This window comes from Coffea arabica, chromosome 3e (assembly GCF_036785885.1).
Source record: "Coffea arabica cultivar ET-39 chromosome 3e, Coffea Arabica ET-39 HiFi, whole genome shotgun sequence".
NCBI classification, from domain to species: Eukaryota; Viridiplantae; Streptophyta; class Magnoliopsida; order Gentianales; family Rubiaceae; genus Coffea; species Coffea arabica.
Genome location: NC_092315.1, coordinates 47,990,923 through 48,007,810, shown reverse-complemented (window position 1 = coordinate 48,007,810; position 16,888 = coordinate 47,990,923). Strand labels below are relative to the sequence as shown.

General features: G+C 33.5%; 1 protein-coding gene and 1 long non-coding RNA gene across 3 annotated transcripts; one reads left to right on the top strand and one right to left on the bottom strand.

Annotated features, from left to right (window-relative positions):
- Positions 1 to 2,777: 2,777 nt before the first annotated feature.
- Positions 2,778 to 5,123, top strand: LOC113737828 (uncharacterized). 2 transcript variants are annotated; one of them, XR_011842152.1, is made up of 3 exons: positions 2,778 to 3,218; positions 3,307 to 3,370; positions 4,859 to 5,123. It is a non-coding gene; the product is annotated as an uncharacterized lncRNA (long non-coding RNA). The 2 variants fall into 2 exon arrangements; XR_003459987.2 differs by having other exon boundaries at positions 2,786 to 3,218; positions 3,322 to 3,370.
- A 532-nt stretch (positions 5,124 to 5,655) lies between these two features.
- LOC113737012 (2-oxoglutarate-dependent dioxygenase 19-like) lies at positions 5,656 to 7,916 on the bottom strand. Its single transcript, XM_027264258.2, has 4 exons — positions 7,559 to 7,916; positions 7,043 to 7,311; positions 6,177 to 6,504; positions 5,656 to 6,066 (listed from the first exon to the last, which is right to left on the bottom strand). Exons 1-4 carry the CDS (start codon positions 7,772 to 7,774, stop codon positions 5,950 to 5,952), a joined length of 930 nt encoding a protein of 309 aa, XP_027120059.1. The 5' UTR covers positions 7,775 to 7,916; the 3' UTR covers positions 5,656 to 5,949.
- Between the last annotated feature and the right edge of the window lie 8,972 nt (positions 7,917 to 16,888).

The window sequence follows — 16,888 nt, the reverse complement described above, 5'->3', positions numbered from 1 at the left end:
ATTCTCTGTAGCTGGAGCTTCCTTTCCAATGGGACCATCCAGTATATTTATCCGATAAGCATCACAATAAGCTCTTACAAATTAGCAAGGACGAATAAAAAAATCATACTCTAAAAATTAAAGTCTAGAGAAACCCCTTGGTGTAGACCTTGAGTAGCCATGAGAATGATTCAGAATTTAGACCCATTATAATTTTCAATTGAGTTGATTGTCATTTCATCCACCAAAACTGTCCCTACAAATCAAACTTAGAAAACCATAAACATGAGTAGCATGATTGGCACACTTAAACATATAGAATTTTTTTTTAAAAAAAGGGTGTAGCTAGGAACACCAAGTTCGTCAGCTACGTCCATCATTTATGTGTTTATCATGTCCACAATAATCCCTGCAAAACTTTTGATCTTAGAGACTGTTTCTCGTACATCAGACATGTGAAACTCCGAAAATTAAGGTCGATTCCTCGACGTGGAATATTCCGATGAGAGATGTCTGGCGTCGGAAGGTCACAGTGATGGTGGCAATTGTCTTTGCACGAGGTGGTCAGAGACTCGACCTTGGCCGTGCTATCGGGCTCCAATGGCGACTTCATTACTAGGATTGAAATTGATAGATCATTTGCTTTGAAACTCAAGGATCATCTTAGTTCGATTTCAATCCTAGTCATGAAGTCACCATTGGACCCGGAGGCCACCAACGGTAGGGCATGAAATATCATATTGGTGCCACAACCATCACCAGTTCAATTTTGTCCAAAAGTAGTATTTGGAAAGGACAGATTGAGATTGGGGAGCAGAGAGTAGAAGCCTAAGGGGGAGCTGTTATAAACTCTTTCTATGGCTCCCTTAGGCTGAATAATTCAATGTTGAGAAATAGGGAGGCGTGCTGCACATATAAGGTTGTAGGTGACAACTTGAGATGTATTCTTGGACAATCATCGTGCACTTAAAATATGCATCACATTTTCATTAGACAAAAATATTTGTCATAGCTATAAAGTGCAATTGGTAAACAAAGCAATAAAAAATTCTGCAGTTGCTTTGTTTCAATGAGACTGGGATACAATTTCATTACTGCATGAGTCATTAAAAATCGGCATGACAATAGGCTGCAGGAAGCTTCCACAGAGACTCGTGGAATATTTTGTAGTTAGGCTACAATTTTTGGATTAGATAAAAAGTTAACTGATGTAATCTATACCCTAGATATGTCATGCCCAAACCTAGGATCGAAAGGCACGCCTCTTTCTTTGGGCTGCTGCCTCTATTTTTTTTTTAACGCGTGAAATTTAATCATGAATAATTTGTTTTGATTGTTATTTTATGAAGTTTTTATAGAAAAATGTACTATAATGATTTGATGTGTGTGAGATAAAAAAAGTAATTAAAAAATATGTTCACAGAAAACGTAAAATTTTTTTAATAAAAAAATCTTAATCCAAAGAATAATTTTGATGCTATAAATGATAAATTCTTGCACAAATTTAAGTATTTTAAAATGTGGAACATAGACTATAATCATTTGCAATTGGATTAAAAAAAAGTTCATTTACATGGAAAATTAATTGTAATTTGAGCTGAGCAGGGAGAAATGATTAATGACGGGTAATATTGAAGCTTCAGGGTATGTTTGAATTGATTCAAATTCGATAGTCCACGAGGTGAGATGATGAGCACAACTGGAACGGAGGGACCTGAGATCTTAATTAAGCCATTTTCACCTATATATGGTTGATTTTAAGCCGGAAAAGAGAATTGCAAAGCAATACAGGCTTCTGACGGAGCTACTTATACAGGGAGTGTGAATCATAGTACACAGGCCGACTGAAGTAATTAAACATATAAATCTTTCTGAAATGGATAAAAGAAAAACTTTTTTGCCTTCTATTACGTTTGGTCCCCCATTAGGGTAAGTATGATCTCTTAAAGACGGGGAAAATTATTATTAGTTTTAGTACACTAATTTTTCAGTCACTTCCATTCCATGATCTGTATACACTTTCTATGTCACGTTTCAGAATATTGATGGTACCCAAAGAACAAAAGCATGCATAATTTACTTGTCTTTGATAGTACCAGAATATCAACGAATTAATTAATAGTGTATGATACTGTTGATTTGTAGTCACGTTTGTTTCATTCTAGGGTAAATTCCACTTTACCCCCTTGTGGTTTAGCGTTTTTTCACATAACCCCCCAGTGGTTTCAAAAGCTATACATAACCCCCTTATGGTTTGGATTAAAGTGTCAAAGTGACGGAAATGATCATTCATAACGGCGTCATGTAAAATGTCAAAATTACCCTTATGTAAAGTTGAAAATTATTTATTAACCAATGGGGGTTATGTGTATATTTTAAAAATCATAAGGGGGTTATATGGTAAAGTACTAAACCATAAGGGGGTTATATGGTAAAATATAAAAAGCATACGGGGTTAATGTGTCATGTATTTATAAGGGTAATTTCGACATTTTTAAAAGTTCCGTTACGAGTGACTATTTCCGTCACTTTGACACTTTAATCCAAACCATGAGGGGGTTATGTATAGCTTTTGAAACCATAGGGGGGTTATGTAAAAAAGGGTAAATCACAGGGGGGTAAAATGTAATTTGCCCTTCATTCTATAGTTGTTCATCTTCGTGGAACTGTAAATTCAAAAGGAATCTGGAATCTGGCATATCTTTATTATTTATTTAAAGAATGTATATAAACCGGGAAGAGGATGCCAAAACATGGTCGTCCTCCATGTGCATTGCACGTGATTTTGTGTGAGAATTTTTTTGTTTTGATGAATATTCGTGTGTTGGAATCCAAAAGAGACTAATAGAAAGGCTCTTCTTTTGTTGTCTTGGAAGTTGGAACGAAAAAGGTTTTGCATGTATGTATGAAAAGCATAAAAAAGCAAAGCATGCATCTGTTCGGACTCTCTGTCCAATGTGCCAAGTAACACGTTTCACCGCCTCCCCTCTCAGAAACTTTCTCAAAGTCTCTCACTTCTCAAATTTTTTTCCCCTGCTCTTCGGTTGCCCACCAGAACAGAATAGAAAAAAGGCAGATGACTCCTTTGTCTCACCCATTTCTCCTCACTTCTTCGTTAATGGTCGATTCCTCTCAAGCTCTCTATTCAAATAATAGTAAAGAGGAAAGAAAGATGAAGGGGGAAGATGTTTGATTCATCTCAGTCATCTGAATCATTTTTTTCCCCAAATGTAATCATGGTAAACTTTCACCCTTTTTGCCTATGTTTAATGTCCCTGTTTTCTTTCTTTTTTTTCAGTAACATTTTCCTTCTTTGTTTTGATTCAGTCTCTCCAAATGCAGGAGCAAGAACCATTGTCCCTCTACTAAGATGTGGAAAAATCTGATATAGGTACCCAAAATATCTAGAATTTTTTCCCTTCATAAACAATTTTGTTGACAGATTTCATTTTTTGTGGGTTTTGTTGGAACTTTTTTTTCAGAAATATGTGTCCATTTATTGTTTATTTAAAGTTTGTGATTTAGGTTTGAGAATTTATTAAAAGGTAAGGTTTGTATGACCTCATTTCTTATTTTATTGCGCATATATTTTATCTATTTTTTTCTTTCTTCTACTTTCTCCTGAGCTTAGAGCATTTCAAACCATTAATGAAAAATTTTAGGAGGTCTAAAAGGAAAAAAGGGAAAAATTTGAAAGGTTCTTCTCACGTGAGTTGTTTACTATTTTTAATTTCCAATGGTAAAATTCAAGCTGAACAAATAATTTATTGTTTGACAAGTAAATATGAATCAAAATTTTTTCTTTCCATTATGCCCTAATTACTTACTCTCTTGCAGTATTTCCTAATATTTCTTTGGCACGTAGCATCTCAGACCATTATTGACAAATTTTAGATAATTTCTTCTCACGTGAATTTCTACCCTATTCTTATATATCAATGGTGGAATTCAAGTTTAAAACGTAATACCTTAACCTTTCAACCAATATTTTTTCTTCAGCAAGAATAACATGCAAATGTCTCGCTGTTGGAGATCCTGTTTTCTTGGCACCTTTTTTTTCCTTTTAGATTTGTTATTAGTTTTTTTTTCCAGTGTTGTAGTTGCATGTTTGAAGATTTTGTCATGGATTACTAACATTCCTTAGTGGATGAATGGTAAGTTTTATGGAACTGAAAAGTACTTGTTATATATTTTCTTTTGATCGATAAAGAAAATAGTTAGCCATCTTTCTTTAAATTTGAGGGATTTCTAAGGCTGTAAATTTTGGCTCTTGTGCAATATAGCAGAAGGTTACTCTATTCCCTAAGTTTGTTCTTGAGCATGGTAAATGTTCAATGCATTTTGGTTGGCTTTGCTTTAGGTGGTTTTACTCCCTAGCTCTTTGGAATGATCAAGAACAAATGGTCGTTTTTGCAAGGGGGCGAGGACCTTTTTGCTTGCATGGTGCTAGATAATTATCCCATTTACCAAGCTTTTATTGTCTCCAAACGAGGCTATAATCATTGGAGTTCATAGTCAGCTTTCCTAATACAACCTGAGAACCTATATTGTATCCTACCCTATTTCTTTAGCAAATGCTCTCTCTACCTCTCTCTACATCAGAGACACACACTACATCCTGTTTTTTTTTTATTTTATTTCCTTCTATAGTTTCCTTTTTTTCTGTTTTTAAATAGACTAATAGGTCATCTGCATGGTTTTCTAAACACCATCAAATGTTCAAACATGTTAGAGATGCTACTTCGATTTTGTTGACTTGATATATGATGAATCAAGAAGCCAATTATATTTTAAGAGATGCTATGCACCTACTTAGATCAGAAGTTGTAGTGGTTTTACTGAAAAATGTTGTTCACATTTTGGTTGTTGATTATTATAGAAATTGACTACTGTCACATTGGCTAAGGCCCTAAGGATGACTTGAGACGTGGTGAAGAGGAGGATGATGATGATGTTGCTATTCAAGAAAAGGCAAGGCAGTGAGATGATTGGAAAAATGATAACCTACATCGAGTTGGCAATAAGAAGCTCAATTCTTATAGAGATTATTTTCATGTGGATGGTAATTCTTGTAATGTTAGTCTTGTATCTTAAAGATAAATAGATAATTTTAACTTCAGTAGCAGTGAAAGTCTAATTATCCATTTCTTAGCTTTTATCATACATTTGTTTTAGTAAATAATAATTCAAATACAACAAACTTACTCCCTCCGTCCCACTTTGATAGTCCTGGTTCTTTTTTCACACAGTTTAATAAAAAGTAGTTAACTTTGTTGGAACAATCAATTTAGGTAGCTATTTTCCTAAAATACCCTCACATTAATTAGAGTACAACTTTATGGGAACTTGAATTGATGGTAAAAAAAGAATCAACTCTCATTAAATGAGGTAAGTTTATAGTAACAACAACTTACATTGAATAAGGGTATTTTAGGAAAATTAAAATACAACTACATTCTTCAATTGGAAAGTGGACTACAATTTGGGACAGACGAAAAAGGAAAACAGGACTATCAAAGTGGGACGGAGGGAGTATTTCTTTTCTGTGAATATCAAAATTGACCTGTGTCCAGCTATTATTCAATTGTGGATTAACCCTACTAAACATCCTATAACAAAAAATATTATTCTAATTTATGACTTAGTTTTTGTTAAAAGATTAACACATTAACACACTTAAAAAATATTATGCAATTTTTTTCATATATAATATTTATAACTATTAGCCAAAACTGGGTTGGGCATAATTATGATTTTCCACCATGCGCAAGCATGGTGAACATCTGCTAGTCGGAATAAGTATGGAGCACAAAATGTAGCGTACACAGGAAGGCAGGCACGAAAAAGGCGCCGGAAACAAAGATCATAAGCAGCTCATTCAATTAGTGAAACTTGAGCTGTTCCAAGGATTGAGTCTGGAACTCTGTTGCAGCTGCACATATTCCATTGGACCATTATGAGGGTGGAGTTTTATGCGGCAATGGTATCGGGTGATGGACCATTGCCCACCACCAAGGAAATTCTTGTCTTCTTGTTATTCAACACAGCTCGGTGGCAAACGCTCTTGTACTTTCCGTTGCTTATTATCTGTTAATGACCATCAAATCCACAAGTATAATATCAGTCTCTTCTTCCTGATATTTTTTTTTTCCAATTTAAATATCTACACGTTCAAACTATATATAATTCGAACTTACCTCAAGCTGATCCGCAGTGTTGACGAAAATGGCGCCCGGAATGCCAGTAAGACGAACCCACTTTCCCTTATTCTGTATCTCGAGGCCTTCAACTCCATTCTGAAGAAGAAAGGTCAAGAGGCCAGGATCGGTGTGGGGTGGAATGCCTATTGCTAAGTCCGGCTGGGGACAGGGAGGATAGTAGTTTGCGGCGAAGAGTTGTGTACCCGAGTCCAATTCCATTGCTTTCTCAATGTAATCTTCTTCCAGGCCAAGGCTTTGTGATATCCCTCTAAGTAATTTCCTCGCCAAATCTCGGGTTCTTCGAGAATATTCCAGTACAATGTCACTACAATAGGAGTAGAGGAGTCGAGGATTTTTTTATGAGCAGAAAATTAGTGTAGTAGTATGTATTAGTTTAATGGATAAGATATTGGGGAAAATCCCACTTTTCGTCCCTAAACTTTGAGTTAGGGACACATTTCGTCCCTAAATTTTTAGACGCATCACATTTAGTATATAAATTAATTATTTTGGGCCACATTTAGTCCAAAAATAGTAAAATATTCAATTTGGATGGAGAAAGCTGACGTAGCCGTTGATTTTGACTAAGCAATTTTTTTTTACTTAATGGCTACATGCTAAATACATGACTTTCTCCATCCAAAATTAAGCAATTTACCGTTTTTGGACTAAATGTGGCAAAAAATAATTAATTCATATACTAAATATGGTGCGTCTAAAAGTTTGGGGACGAAATGTGTCCCTAACTCAAAATTTAGGGACAAAAAGTGAACTTTTCGCTAAGATATTGGAACCCCAAAACTTAAAGGTCTTCTGAAAAAAAAAAGAGTGTAGTCGTCCGTACAAAGAAAGAGCATCTCTACCTCATTTCTTTGGGTTTAGTGGGACAGTGATACTCTGGATGCACGAAAAACCTCAAATAATCCCTCCATAACTTGACTTGCTGGTTGGGATCATTGCCACCAAATTGTTCGTTGTCATTCCCACCAGTGGTGCCAGACCTGACCGTGACGGAATATAAAGGATTTTTGTTGTCAAATTGCAACTTGTCCTCCTCCGGCATGTCAAAAAACTCGTTACACACATTAAACAATGCACTGATTAAGTTTTCCGGTATGCCATGATTTACCACCTGCATGGATGGAGATACTCAGGCACGCCAACCAATATGTTATAAAAACCATAACTAGCATATGCAAAGAGCAAATATTGGTTCAACAAACAACACTGGTAAGAAAGCATTCGCATGGATATTATTATTCTCAAGCAACAGCACGCATATATATATATATATATATATATATATATATATATACACACAAAAAAAAATTCACGATTAATGGTAATGAATTCAATGGAGAAGAGGGTTGGTTAATTACCAAGAAGAAGCCCCATTCCTCGCAGGCTTTACCAAGGTCCAGGATGACTTTGGCACGTTCATCAGGATTAGTTGAGCTGAGCAGCGAAAAATCAATGACGGGAACTGAAACGTCAGGTCCCGTTTGAATGGATTCTTGGGTATCCCTAAAATGAGCAAGATCAAAAGGGATGGACGTGAAGTCTCTTGCTTGAACAAGGGTTCTAAAACTTGCCATTTTTCTACAGGATGGTAATTATTAGCAAAGGAAGCCGGAATAATGGCAAATGGAGATGGGAGATTTGAGTGGAGTGGCAAGCATGAACGGAGGATGTGTACCTACTTATGCACAGCGTTATGCGCTCGACGAATCTGACTGTCAAGTGTGCAGGGTTTGGGAATTAAGGAAATGAGTACATGAGACAATACAACGAGTGACACGGAGTCAGGATTTTTTTCCTGAGGGGTCAAAATTTTTCTTAACAAAATTACTTTAATATGTTATGTTCAAAATAATTTTCATCTATTTAATTATATGACATCTTAAAACATCAAAATATTATCTTTAATTATAAAGGCATGTAAAAAATATATAAATTTTTTTGAAGAAAAAATTTAATTCAAAAGTGGTTAATTTATATATATATATACACACACACACATACATATACATATGAGTAAATCTTATATACATTGACAGTGTATATACTATCATCGTTTGATTCATGACATGCGTATAAAAGTTGAATTTCAAATTCAAATTTCACATAGTTATTATTCATCCAATACTGACAATGTATACACGGTCAGTGTGGAAAAAATTAATTCTATACACACACATATATATATACACACATATACATACACACACACACATATATATAAACTCTCATAATATAAATTAAAATTATAAAAAATTAGGGAGGCAAATTTGTTTTATACATATATTTACACACTATAAATTAAAATTTTTAAAACTTAGGGGGCACGATGCCCCCCTCAGCTCCCTGGCTCCATCATTGAACATAACATAACAGCCTCCCTAGTCAATAATTTACTCCAATTTCGCTTTCAATCTCACTTTTCAGCTTTGTCCAGCACTAAGACTCATCTAGAATTCTGGGTATTGATAATTTTGGATGGCCGAGACGGAACAGCTTATATTTAACAAACAAAAAACTACAAAACGTTTTGTAGGGAATCAGAAGCAATGAGCTCACTTACTTGTTGTACGATGTATCCCAGCAGCTACGGGTTTTGTTTTTGTTTTTGTTTTTTTTTTTAAAGTTATAACAAAGTTGTGATAGTTGATCAAACTCAAGAAAACTCCGCAGGAATCATTTTCTTGTTTTCTAGCGGGACTTTTTTTTTTTGGTTTAGTGACGAGGTTAGAACACTTTGGCCCCTTATTCTCCTTAGACTTGGCACTTTTTCTTTCCCTCACATCCACTGTGCTGTTAAACGGAATGAGTAGTTCGAAAACTCAAATGGATTCGGCTCGATAATGCTCAAACTCGATTCATTAATTTCAGTAAACGAGTTGAGTTTGAGTTAAAAATATACTCGATTAATTAACGAGTTGAGCCAACTCGAATCGTTTGTTATTCGCGCACCTCGTTTGGATTCGATAAGAAAGAGCATATATGTCATTTCATAAAACTTGTGTGATTGAATTGTGACATTTGTATGAATATATATCACCAAAATTGACAATAAAAACTGTCTGAGATATTGAGTTCAAGCTCGAACTTGTATGAGGTCGGCTCATATGTGATAAACTAGTCGAGTTCGAGCGAATCATAAGTCCCATTCGTCGAGCCGATCTTGAGCACACTTCAAGATTCGTCCACTTAGTTGAGCAAACTCGAGCCTGACTCGATAGAAGCACGAGTCGAATTCGAGAATCAAATACTTAACTTGACTTAATTCGATTAACGGCATTACCGCTAGGTCATCAAGCTGGTAGATGAGATTTTATTAGTCCCATCTGTCTCTGCTCATCAAGCAGGTAGATGAGATTTTATTAGTCTCATCTATCTCTGCGGCGTGACATGTTTTTATTTGTCGCATTGCCGGGGGGCCATCAAAGGTTGCAGGAGCAATTTTATGAGGATCTGAGATTGTAGAGAACAAAATCAGGCCAACAAAGGTGTACTTTGAATATCTGGATTTTTCTACAACCAAAGAAAACCGAAAAAATTCGTAAGGAATTGTTTGGTAACTAAAGAGAAACGTATCTAGTAACGATTGATAGCATGATCAGCAGCTTCCAAGTTCTGTATCGATTTCCTTAAGAAATGAATAAAATCCCACTTTGTGACCGGAAGTTTAGGTCGAGCAACTCGCGTACGAGAGGCTTCACAATAAATGTCCCATTACTGCAGGAGGCAATTACCAAAAAAAAAATAAAAAAATCGAAATAGCTAAACTACCTTTCAGAAAAATGTCAATTTTCTAATGCAGTAAGATTGAAGTCTATAAGTGGTTAGGTTTCCCCACTAATAATAAATGTCAAAAATAGAAAGCTTCATTTCTGCCTCCCGATTTTAGGTTTTTAGGTCCCTCCATACACCCATTCTAGGAGCAACGTAACTAAATAGCAGAAAGGGTAAAAATCTACAATAATTAGTGTACTACTGTCAACTTTGATAAAAGTATGCACCCACGTCCACGTCAAGTGCAATAGAAGGATATAATTCCTCGAGTCAATTTCACTCTATGCTCTTTAACTAAAAAAGAAATCCACCTAAGTCGGTTGCAATGAAAAAAATTCAAAAACAATATCAGAACACTCATTTGATTTAATTGAGTGTGTATACCTGCTAACCCTTTTATACAATCTCCTTAGATTCCTCCTCCATGTAGAATAGAATAAATTAGATTATCGAATCTAAAATCTGTTCCACTTCCTCAACAATCTTACTTAAATGGGACAAAATTTATAATTTAGGAACTAAAGTGTCTCGCTTTAAAGTTTAAGGATCAAAGTGAGAGTTGGGATATAATTATAAGGTGCAAACTGGAATTAACTCTAATTCTCCTAGTGAAATCAATTTATTTTTTTTTTCAACAATCGAAATTAATTGAAACAACACAACAAAGTTAGATTAATACTCAGAGGTAATCGAAATCTTGGTGCAAAGCACAATCTAAGGTGGAGCCCACAAACCAACACTATCCAACCAATTGGTAACTGGAAGTGCGACTGAGAACCTTAAACCCAAGATAACTACCCCACAATCTTTCGATGTGGGATGGGTGACCCATCCCCTCCCAACCAACACCATTCAGCCAATTGGTAACTGGAAGTGCGGCTGAGGACCTTTAGTGAAATCAATTTATTTGCTTGCGCGCTTTCTAGGACCAAACCGTCTTTACTGTGCATGAAGTTGCCCACGTATACAATATACCTTCAAATTAATGAATATGATTGGGGGATATTTTGTAAACATCTTCCACCACAGGGCGCCAACTGGAGCCCCTCAAACACAAAGGCCCTTGCCCGTAAGATCTAAAGTCTCTATTTTTGGAGAAAAATTCTAAAATGTCAAAATTTAAAAGTGAAGAGGATAATTGGAGATCTAATATATACTTGTACCATATAAACGAAATAATAAACTTCGCTCCTCGTATTACATTTCCATTTGGTTTTTTTCCTAGAACCCACCGTTGTAGGTTTATCAATTTCTGTTTTAAAAATCATTCTTATAAACCAGAAAAGTCATCAAGTCTTTTTCTTTTTCTTTTTTGGTAAATCTTTTTCTTTGTAAATATCATCAAGTCGTTATAGTCTTCCAAGACTATTATGCTCCATGAAGCGAAAAGTCATAAACCTACGACGTGAAGGACAAAACCGTCGGCGAAGGATTGAATGGTGACGATGATAGTAATGGCATTTGCAACAGAAAAAGAAAAACACTACAAAATAATTCATCATAATTGACATTACCATGTCAATCACTTTCTCATCAGGTAGGTCATGCGGATGGGCCTACAAAATAATTCAAACATTCATGCATAAAGGTTCAGCTTTTCTCAAATGCATTTCAAAACCAATATCAGGTAGTAGTCATTATTGAAATAAAAAAAAATTCTAATCCTTCACGTTCACATTTCTATTTTCTTGATGTTGTTCATATCTACACGATGAGCAGTGGCAGGAATATTCCATAAGTCGTAGAGAGGGCATGATATATAGTGCGATGCAAGTTATAGGGAGGGAAGAACTATGCCATGATTTCTTCTGATAAAGTTGAATTATTTTGAGGAGCATTTCTGCCATGGATGGAAAGGTTTCATAATTTTGAGGGCACGATTACACAGTGTTTCACAAGCTAAAGAGATTGCAGACATATACGGTATCATTATCATCAACAAAATTGGTGAGGTTTCATAAGTTAAAAGGTTGGCACAACCATATTGCCATTTTTTTTTATTGTAACCAGTAACAGGTCATGTGCTTTGTGCGTGATTATAATATCATAAAATATAATATTTCGTATACATTAAAATTTATTTGTGAAAATTTTAAACAAATTTAATATTTGCATATTTTTCTATTTTCTTTTTATTTTTTTTAATAAGTAGGAGGTTTTAAATCTAAGACCTTCTACTTATAATCCCTTCCATCTTACTGCCCAACCCAACTCTCTCTCTATTTTCTTTTTTGTTTAATTTTTCATCTTCTTTAAATAATTGTCCTTAAAACCATTATTTTAAAAGGAAACAAAATGGTTCACTAAATGTTGTAGCAATTCATATAAAATCTCTAGAGGACTTTTAACAAATGGGATACATTTCTTTCAATTTATAATAACGGTTTTAAGGACAATTAAGTAAAGAAGATGAAAAATTAACATTTAAGAAAATACAGATTTGACCAAATATGAAATGATTTTTTTTTTGGGGTATCCTGCAGGGAGTGGACCCCGCAGACTATTTCCCATCCTCCATAATTTGCTGGCAGCAAGGTTCGAACCAGGAACCTAAGGCTCCATCTTCATCAACCTTAACCGCCAGACCAAGCCCTGAAGGGCAAAGAAAAGGAGGCTACGAAGGTTTTTTTTTTTTTTTTTTTTAGGGGTGTCTCGCAGGGAGTGGACCCCACAGACTATTCCCCACCCTCCACAACTTGCTGGCAGCAAGGTTCGAACCAGGGACCTAAGGCTCCATCTTCAGCAAGCTCAACCGCCAGACCAAGCCTCGGAGGGCAAAAGTATCAATATTTTGAATGGTAGTACAATATTGATAATAATAATTATTTCTTTTGGTTTTTCTTTTTTCCAAGACAAATAAATTATGATAATACAACTTATTTTTTTATTTTTAATTAGATATATGAATAGTTTTTATTTTTCGTTTGGAGTTAGGATGACCTAAATTTGCATGCTAACCAAAAGTTAATTGTTTTCCAACCATTGGGGTGGACCTAATGATCAGAAGAGAGTTTTTAGAGTTCTCTCTAATGTCAGGTTCAAGATTCGAATCCTATACCTAATAATTAGGGATGAAAAAGAGTGTAGGGAGGGATGGGAGCTAAAAATGAAATAAAAATAATTGTTTACAAAATATTAGTTGCATGCACTACGATTATTATTTTTCATGTTACATAAGTTGAATTTGTCAATTGCTTGATGAAATTCCTCAATATGAAATCTATTTTTGAAAATTGAAGAGATATATATTTTTTGAAATTGAACTCTTTGTATTATTTTGTGTACTATTTCTATTAACAATGGAGTGTAAATGTTCCACCATATATAAATTTTTCCATCTAATTGTTCATTTCTTGATAATTAAAATTTTATTAGTAGAGATAATTGAGTTTTTCTTTTCTTTTCTTTTTGAATTTTTTGGATAGAATCCAACATAAAGCACAATCGACAAAGATTCTTTATTTTGAGAGCACCTTATTTTTGTATCAATAGTAATATTTTTGATGATTTGAAAATTTAATTAGGCTGTGACTAATCAAGAATTTATAATGGAAATGAAAAGGTGAAAATAGAATGCAAAGAGACACATTAGTTTGGAGTGTTATATTTTGTTTATTATCTTCATAATTCAAATTTAATTAAGGTTACAATCTTTTTTCGTAACAGCTATAGTTATTGCTATTATTGAAATGCAATAAATCTAATTATGAGGAAGAAAGGTATTTTGGGCAAATAGAAAATAAAGACCAGATTTTGTTTAGCCTCTAATGCTTGACATTTTATCTTGTCATCAACCATTATTTTCCCTTAAATCAATAGCTATGACATAATGAATTTTAATCATCATAATAAATTAAAAACTAAAAAGTTCATAATGTAAAACTTCAATCATCAATTAATAAGGGCATAATTGGATTAATAAAAACTAAGATCACAATAATGCTTACACTAACACTCCAAAGTGCTAAAATTCATCTTACTTTTTGTATAGTAATAATAATGAACCGTTACTTTCTCCTAAATCAATAGATATTATATAATGAATTTTAATCATCATAATAAATTTTAAAAGAGCATAATATGAAACTTCAATTATCAATTAATAAGGGTGTAATTGAACTAACAAAAACTAAGATCACAATAATCCTTATATTTGCACTCTAAAGTACTAAGATTCATAATACCTTTTATATAGTAATGCTTCCTCAATATGAAGTTATATGCACCATTTTTTTGGAAAAATGAAGATATATATATATATATATACATATAGCGTTGGAAGTTGAACTCTTTGTATTTTTTTGTGTGCTATTTCTATTAACAATGGAGTATAAATCATCCATCACATATAAATTTTTTCTGTCCAACTATTCATTTTTTGAGAACTAAAATTTTATTGGTATAGATAATTGAGTTTTTCTTTTTTTTCTTTTGTTTTTTCATCTTTTAATTTTTTGGGCAAAATCTGGCATAAAGCATAAATGACAAAGATTCTGTTATCCTAAGAACACCTTCTTCTGATATCAATAGTAATATTTTTGAAGATTTAAAAATTTAATTAGGCAGTGACTAATCAAGAATTTTTAATGAAAATAAAAAACTGAAAATAGAATGCAAAAAGACACATTGATTTGGAGTATTATATTTTGTTTAGTGTCTTCATAATTCAAATTTAATTAAGGTTACAGTTTTTTCGCAACCACTACAGTTATTGCTATTATTGAAATGCAATAAATCTAATTACTAGGAAGAATGGTATTTTGGATGAATAGAAAACAAAGACAAAATCATGCTTAGTCTCTCTTAACATTTTGTCTTGTCATCAACCATTATTTTCCTTTAAATCAATAGCTATGATGTAATGAATTCTAATCATCATAACAAATTTAAAACTAAAAGACCAAAATATGAAACATCAATCATCAATTAATAAGGGCATAATGAGATTAATAAAAACTAAGATCACAACAATCATCATAAAAAATTAGAGTATAATATGAAACTTCAATCATTAATTAATAAAGATATAATTGGAATAACAAAAACTAACATCACTTACATTTATAGTTAGAACTCATGGTACCTTTTATATAATATATAGTATGAAGAGATCTATATTTTTTGAAATTGAACTCTTTTTATTATTTTGTGTTATTTTTATACCATTTAGGAGTCTTCGGTCAAGAAATATTGATGAATTAATGGTTGGTCTAATTGCCTTGGCTCTTGGGCACTTGGGCTGTCATCCAGTTGTAGATTCAGGCAAAACATATGGATATGAGTTCAGAATTACTAAATTCAAATGCAGTCTAATACTCCCCCGTCCCATTGAAAGTGTCATACTTTTTTTTTTATTTGTCCCAAAATGTATGTCATATACCCAAAATGGAAAACAAAATCTCTCTTGTTTCAATTTTTACCCTTCAAGATTTCCTCATTCTTTACTTTTATTAGTGGGTCCCTTGATTTTCATTTGCTATTAACAAAAGTTGCAAGACATTCGTGAGATACACACAAGGTTTGAAGTGATGCGTGAATATCACTCTCGTTGGTAGATTGGACTTCTTGTAGGTAGTTTTGAGCCCACATGTCATTCATGTCTCCTTGACCACTACTAACCACACATTCTTGTTTCTAACAGTGATTTTGAAGTGGCAAAATTGGAAAACAAAGCTGAAACTTAGTACTGTACATAAAAAATTAAACTCCCAAAGCACGACAAAGTTTTTGGGACGGAGGGAGTAACACTTACTAAAGATGTCTTCTTCAACAAAAAAATTTGAGTAAAGGCCACAATAGTCTCTAACTATTTATCAAAAGATGCAATTGTCCCTAAACTTTAATTGAGGCTAATTTAGTCGCTTAACTGTATATGTCTAGCCAATTTAGTCCTTTATAGCGTGAGCCACCAATGACACAAAATTCACTGGTGGACTGAGGGGCAAAAAAGGATGCTTACATTCCATGCCTCATTAAAGTTATTAAAAAAAGTTTTAATGGGACAACGTTTTTTTTTTTTTAAAGAAATTTTGCAATGTTTGCCCTGTCATACAAGCATTCCCAAACAACAACCAAACATATAATATCCCTAAATTAACATATTGAACAACAATCATAAAGAATAATTGCATCAGCCACCAAATTTAGTATATTATTTTTGCATCATCAAAGTAGTATATAATTTAACAATGCATATAATTCTGGTCATCAGAATATAAGTTTATATGCCAACAAAATAAAGTCTGTATTCAATTTCGGTTAAAATCCACCAAAAATATGCATAACTATAGGGAGTAATACAATGTCATAAACATATGTCAAAGATTTATAATTACAATAGAGTTTCCACTTCTAGCCAAAACTAAATTTCCCTTATACTGCAAATTGTTGGAATTTAGTTTGTAATATGAAAATTTATCATGACTTGTGACATGATCTTTCTTTTCATGTCTAGAAGTTTGATTTATGAATTTACTACAAGATTCATTAGTACATTGATGTATCTTTTCAAGTTCATTAGTTCATTCATGGAACCATTCAATACTTGTCTTTGGTATACTAAATTCATCAATGGACATTAAGTGAAGATACCTTGTTGTATCTTTTCAAGTTCATTAGTTCATATATGGAACTGCTCAATTCATGAATTTGGTGTACTAAATTCATGAATGGATATTAAGTGAAGTTCATGTACTTTTGCTCTTGTATTACCTATAAATAAGAGGTGGTCTTACCTCTTTTATTGGAACTTGTGCTTAAGGTACTTTGATTTGCAAAACCAACTTCTTGCATCCCTTTCTTGTGAAAACTAACCTTAAACTTGCTATAGGTTAGTTTTTGTTTCCATTGTATTCTAGAGGTAATTTGCCATTTCAACCCGGTTAGCAAGATAGTGGAAGCAAATAATACCTTAAGGT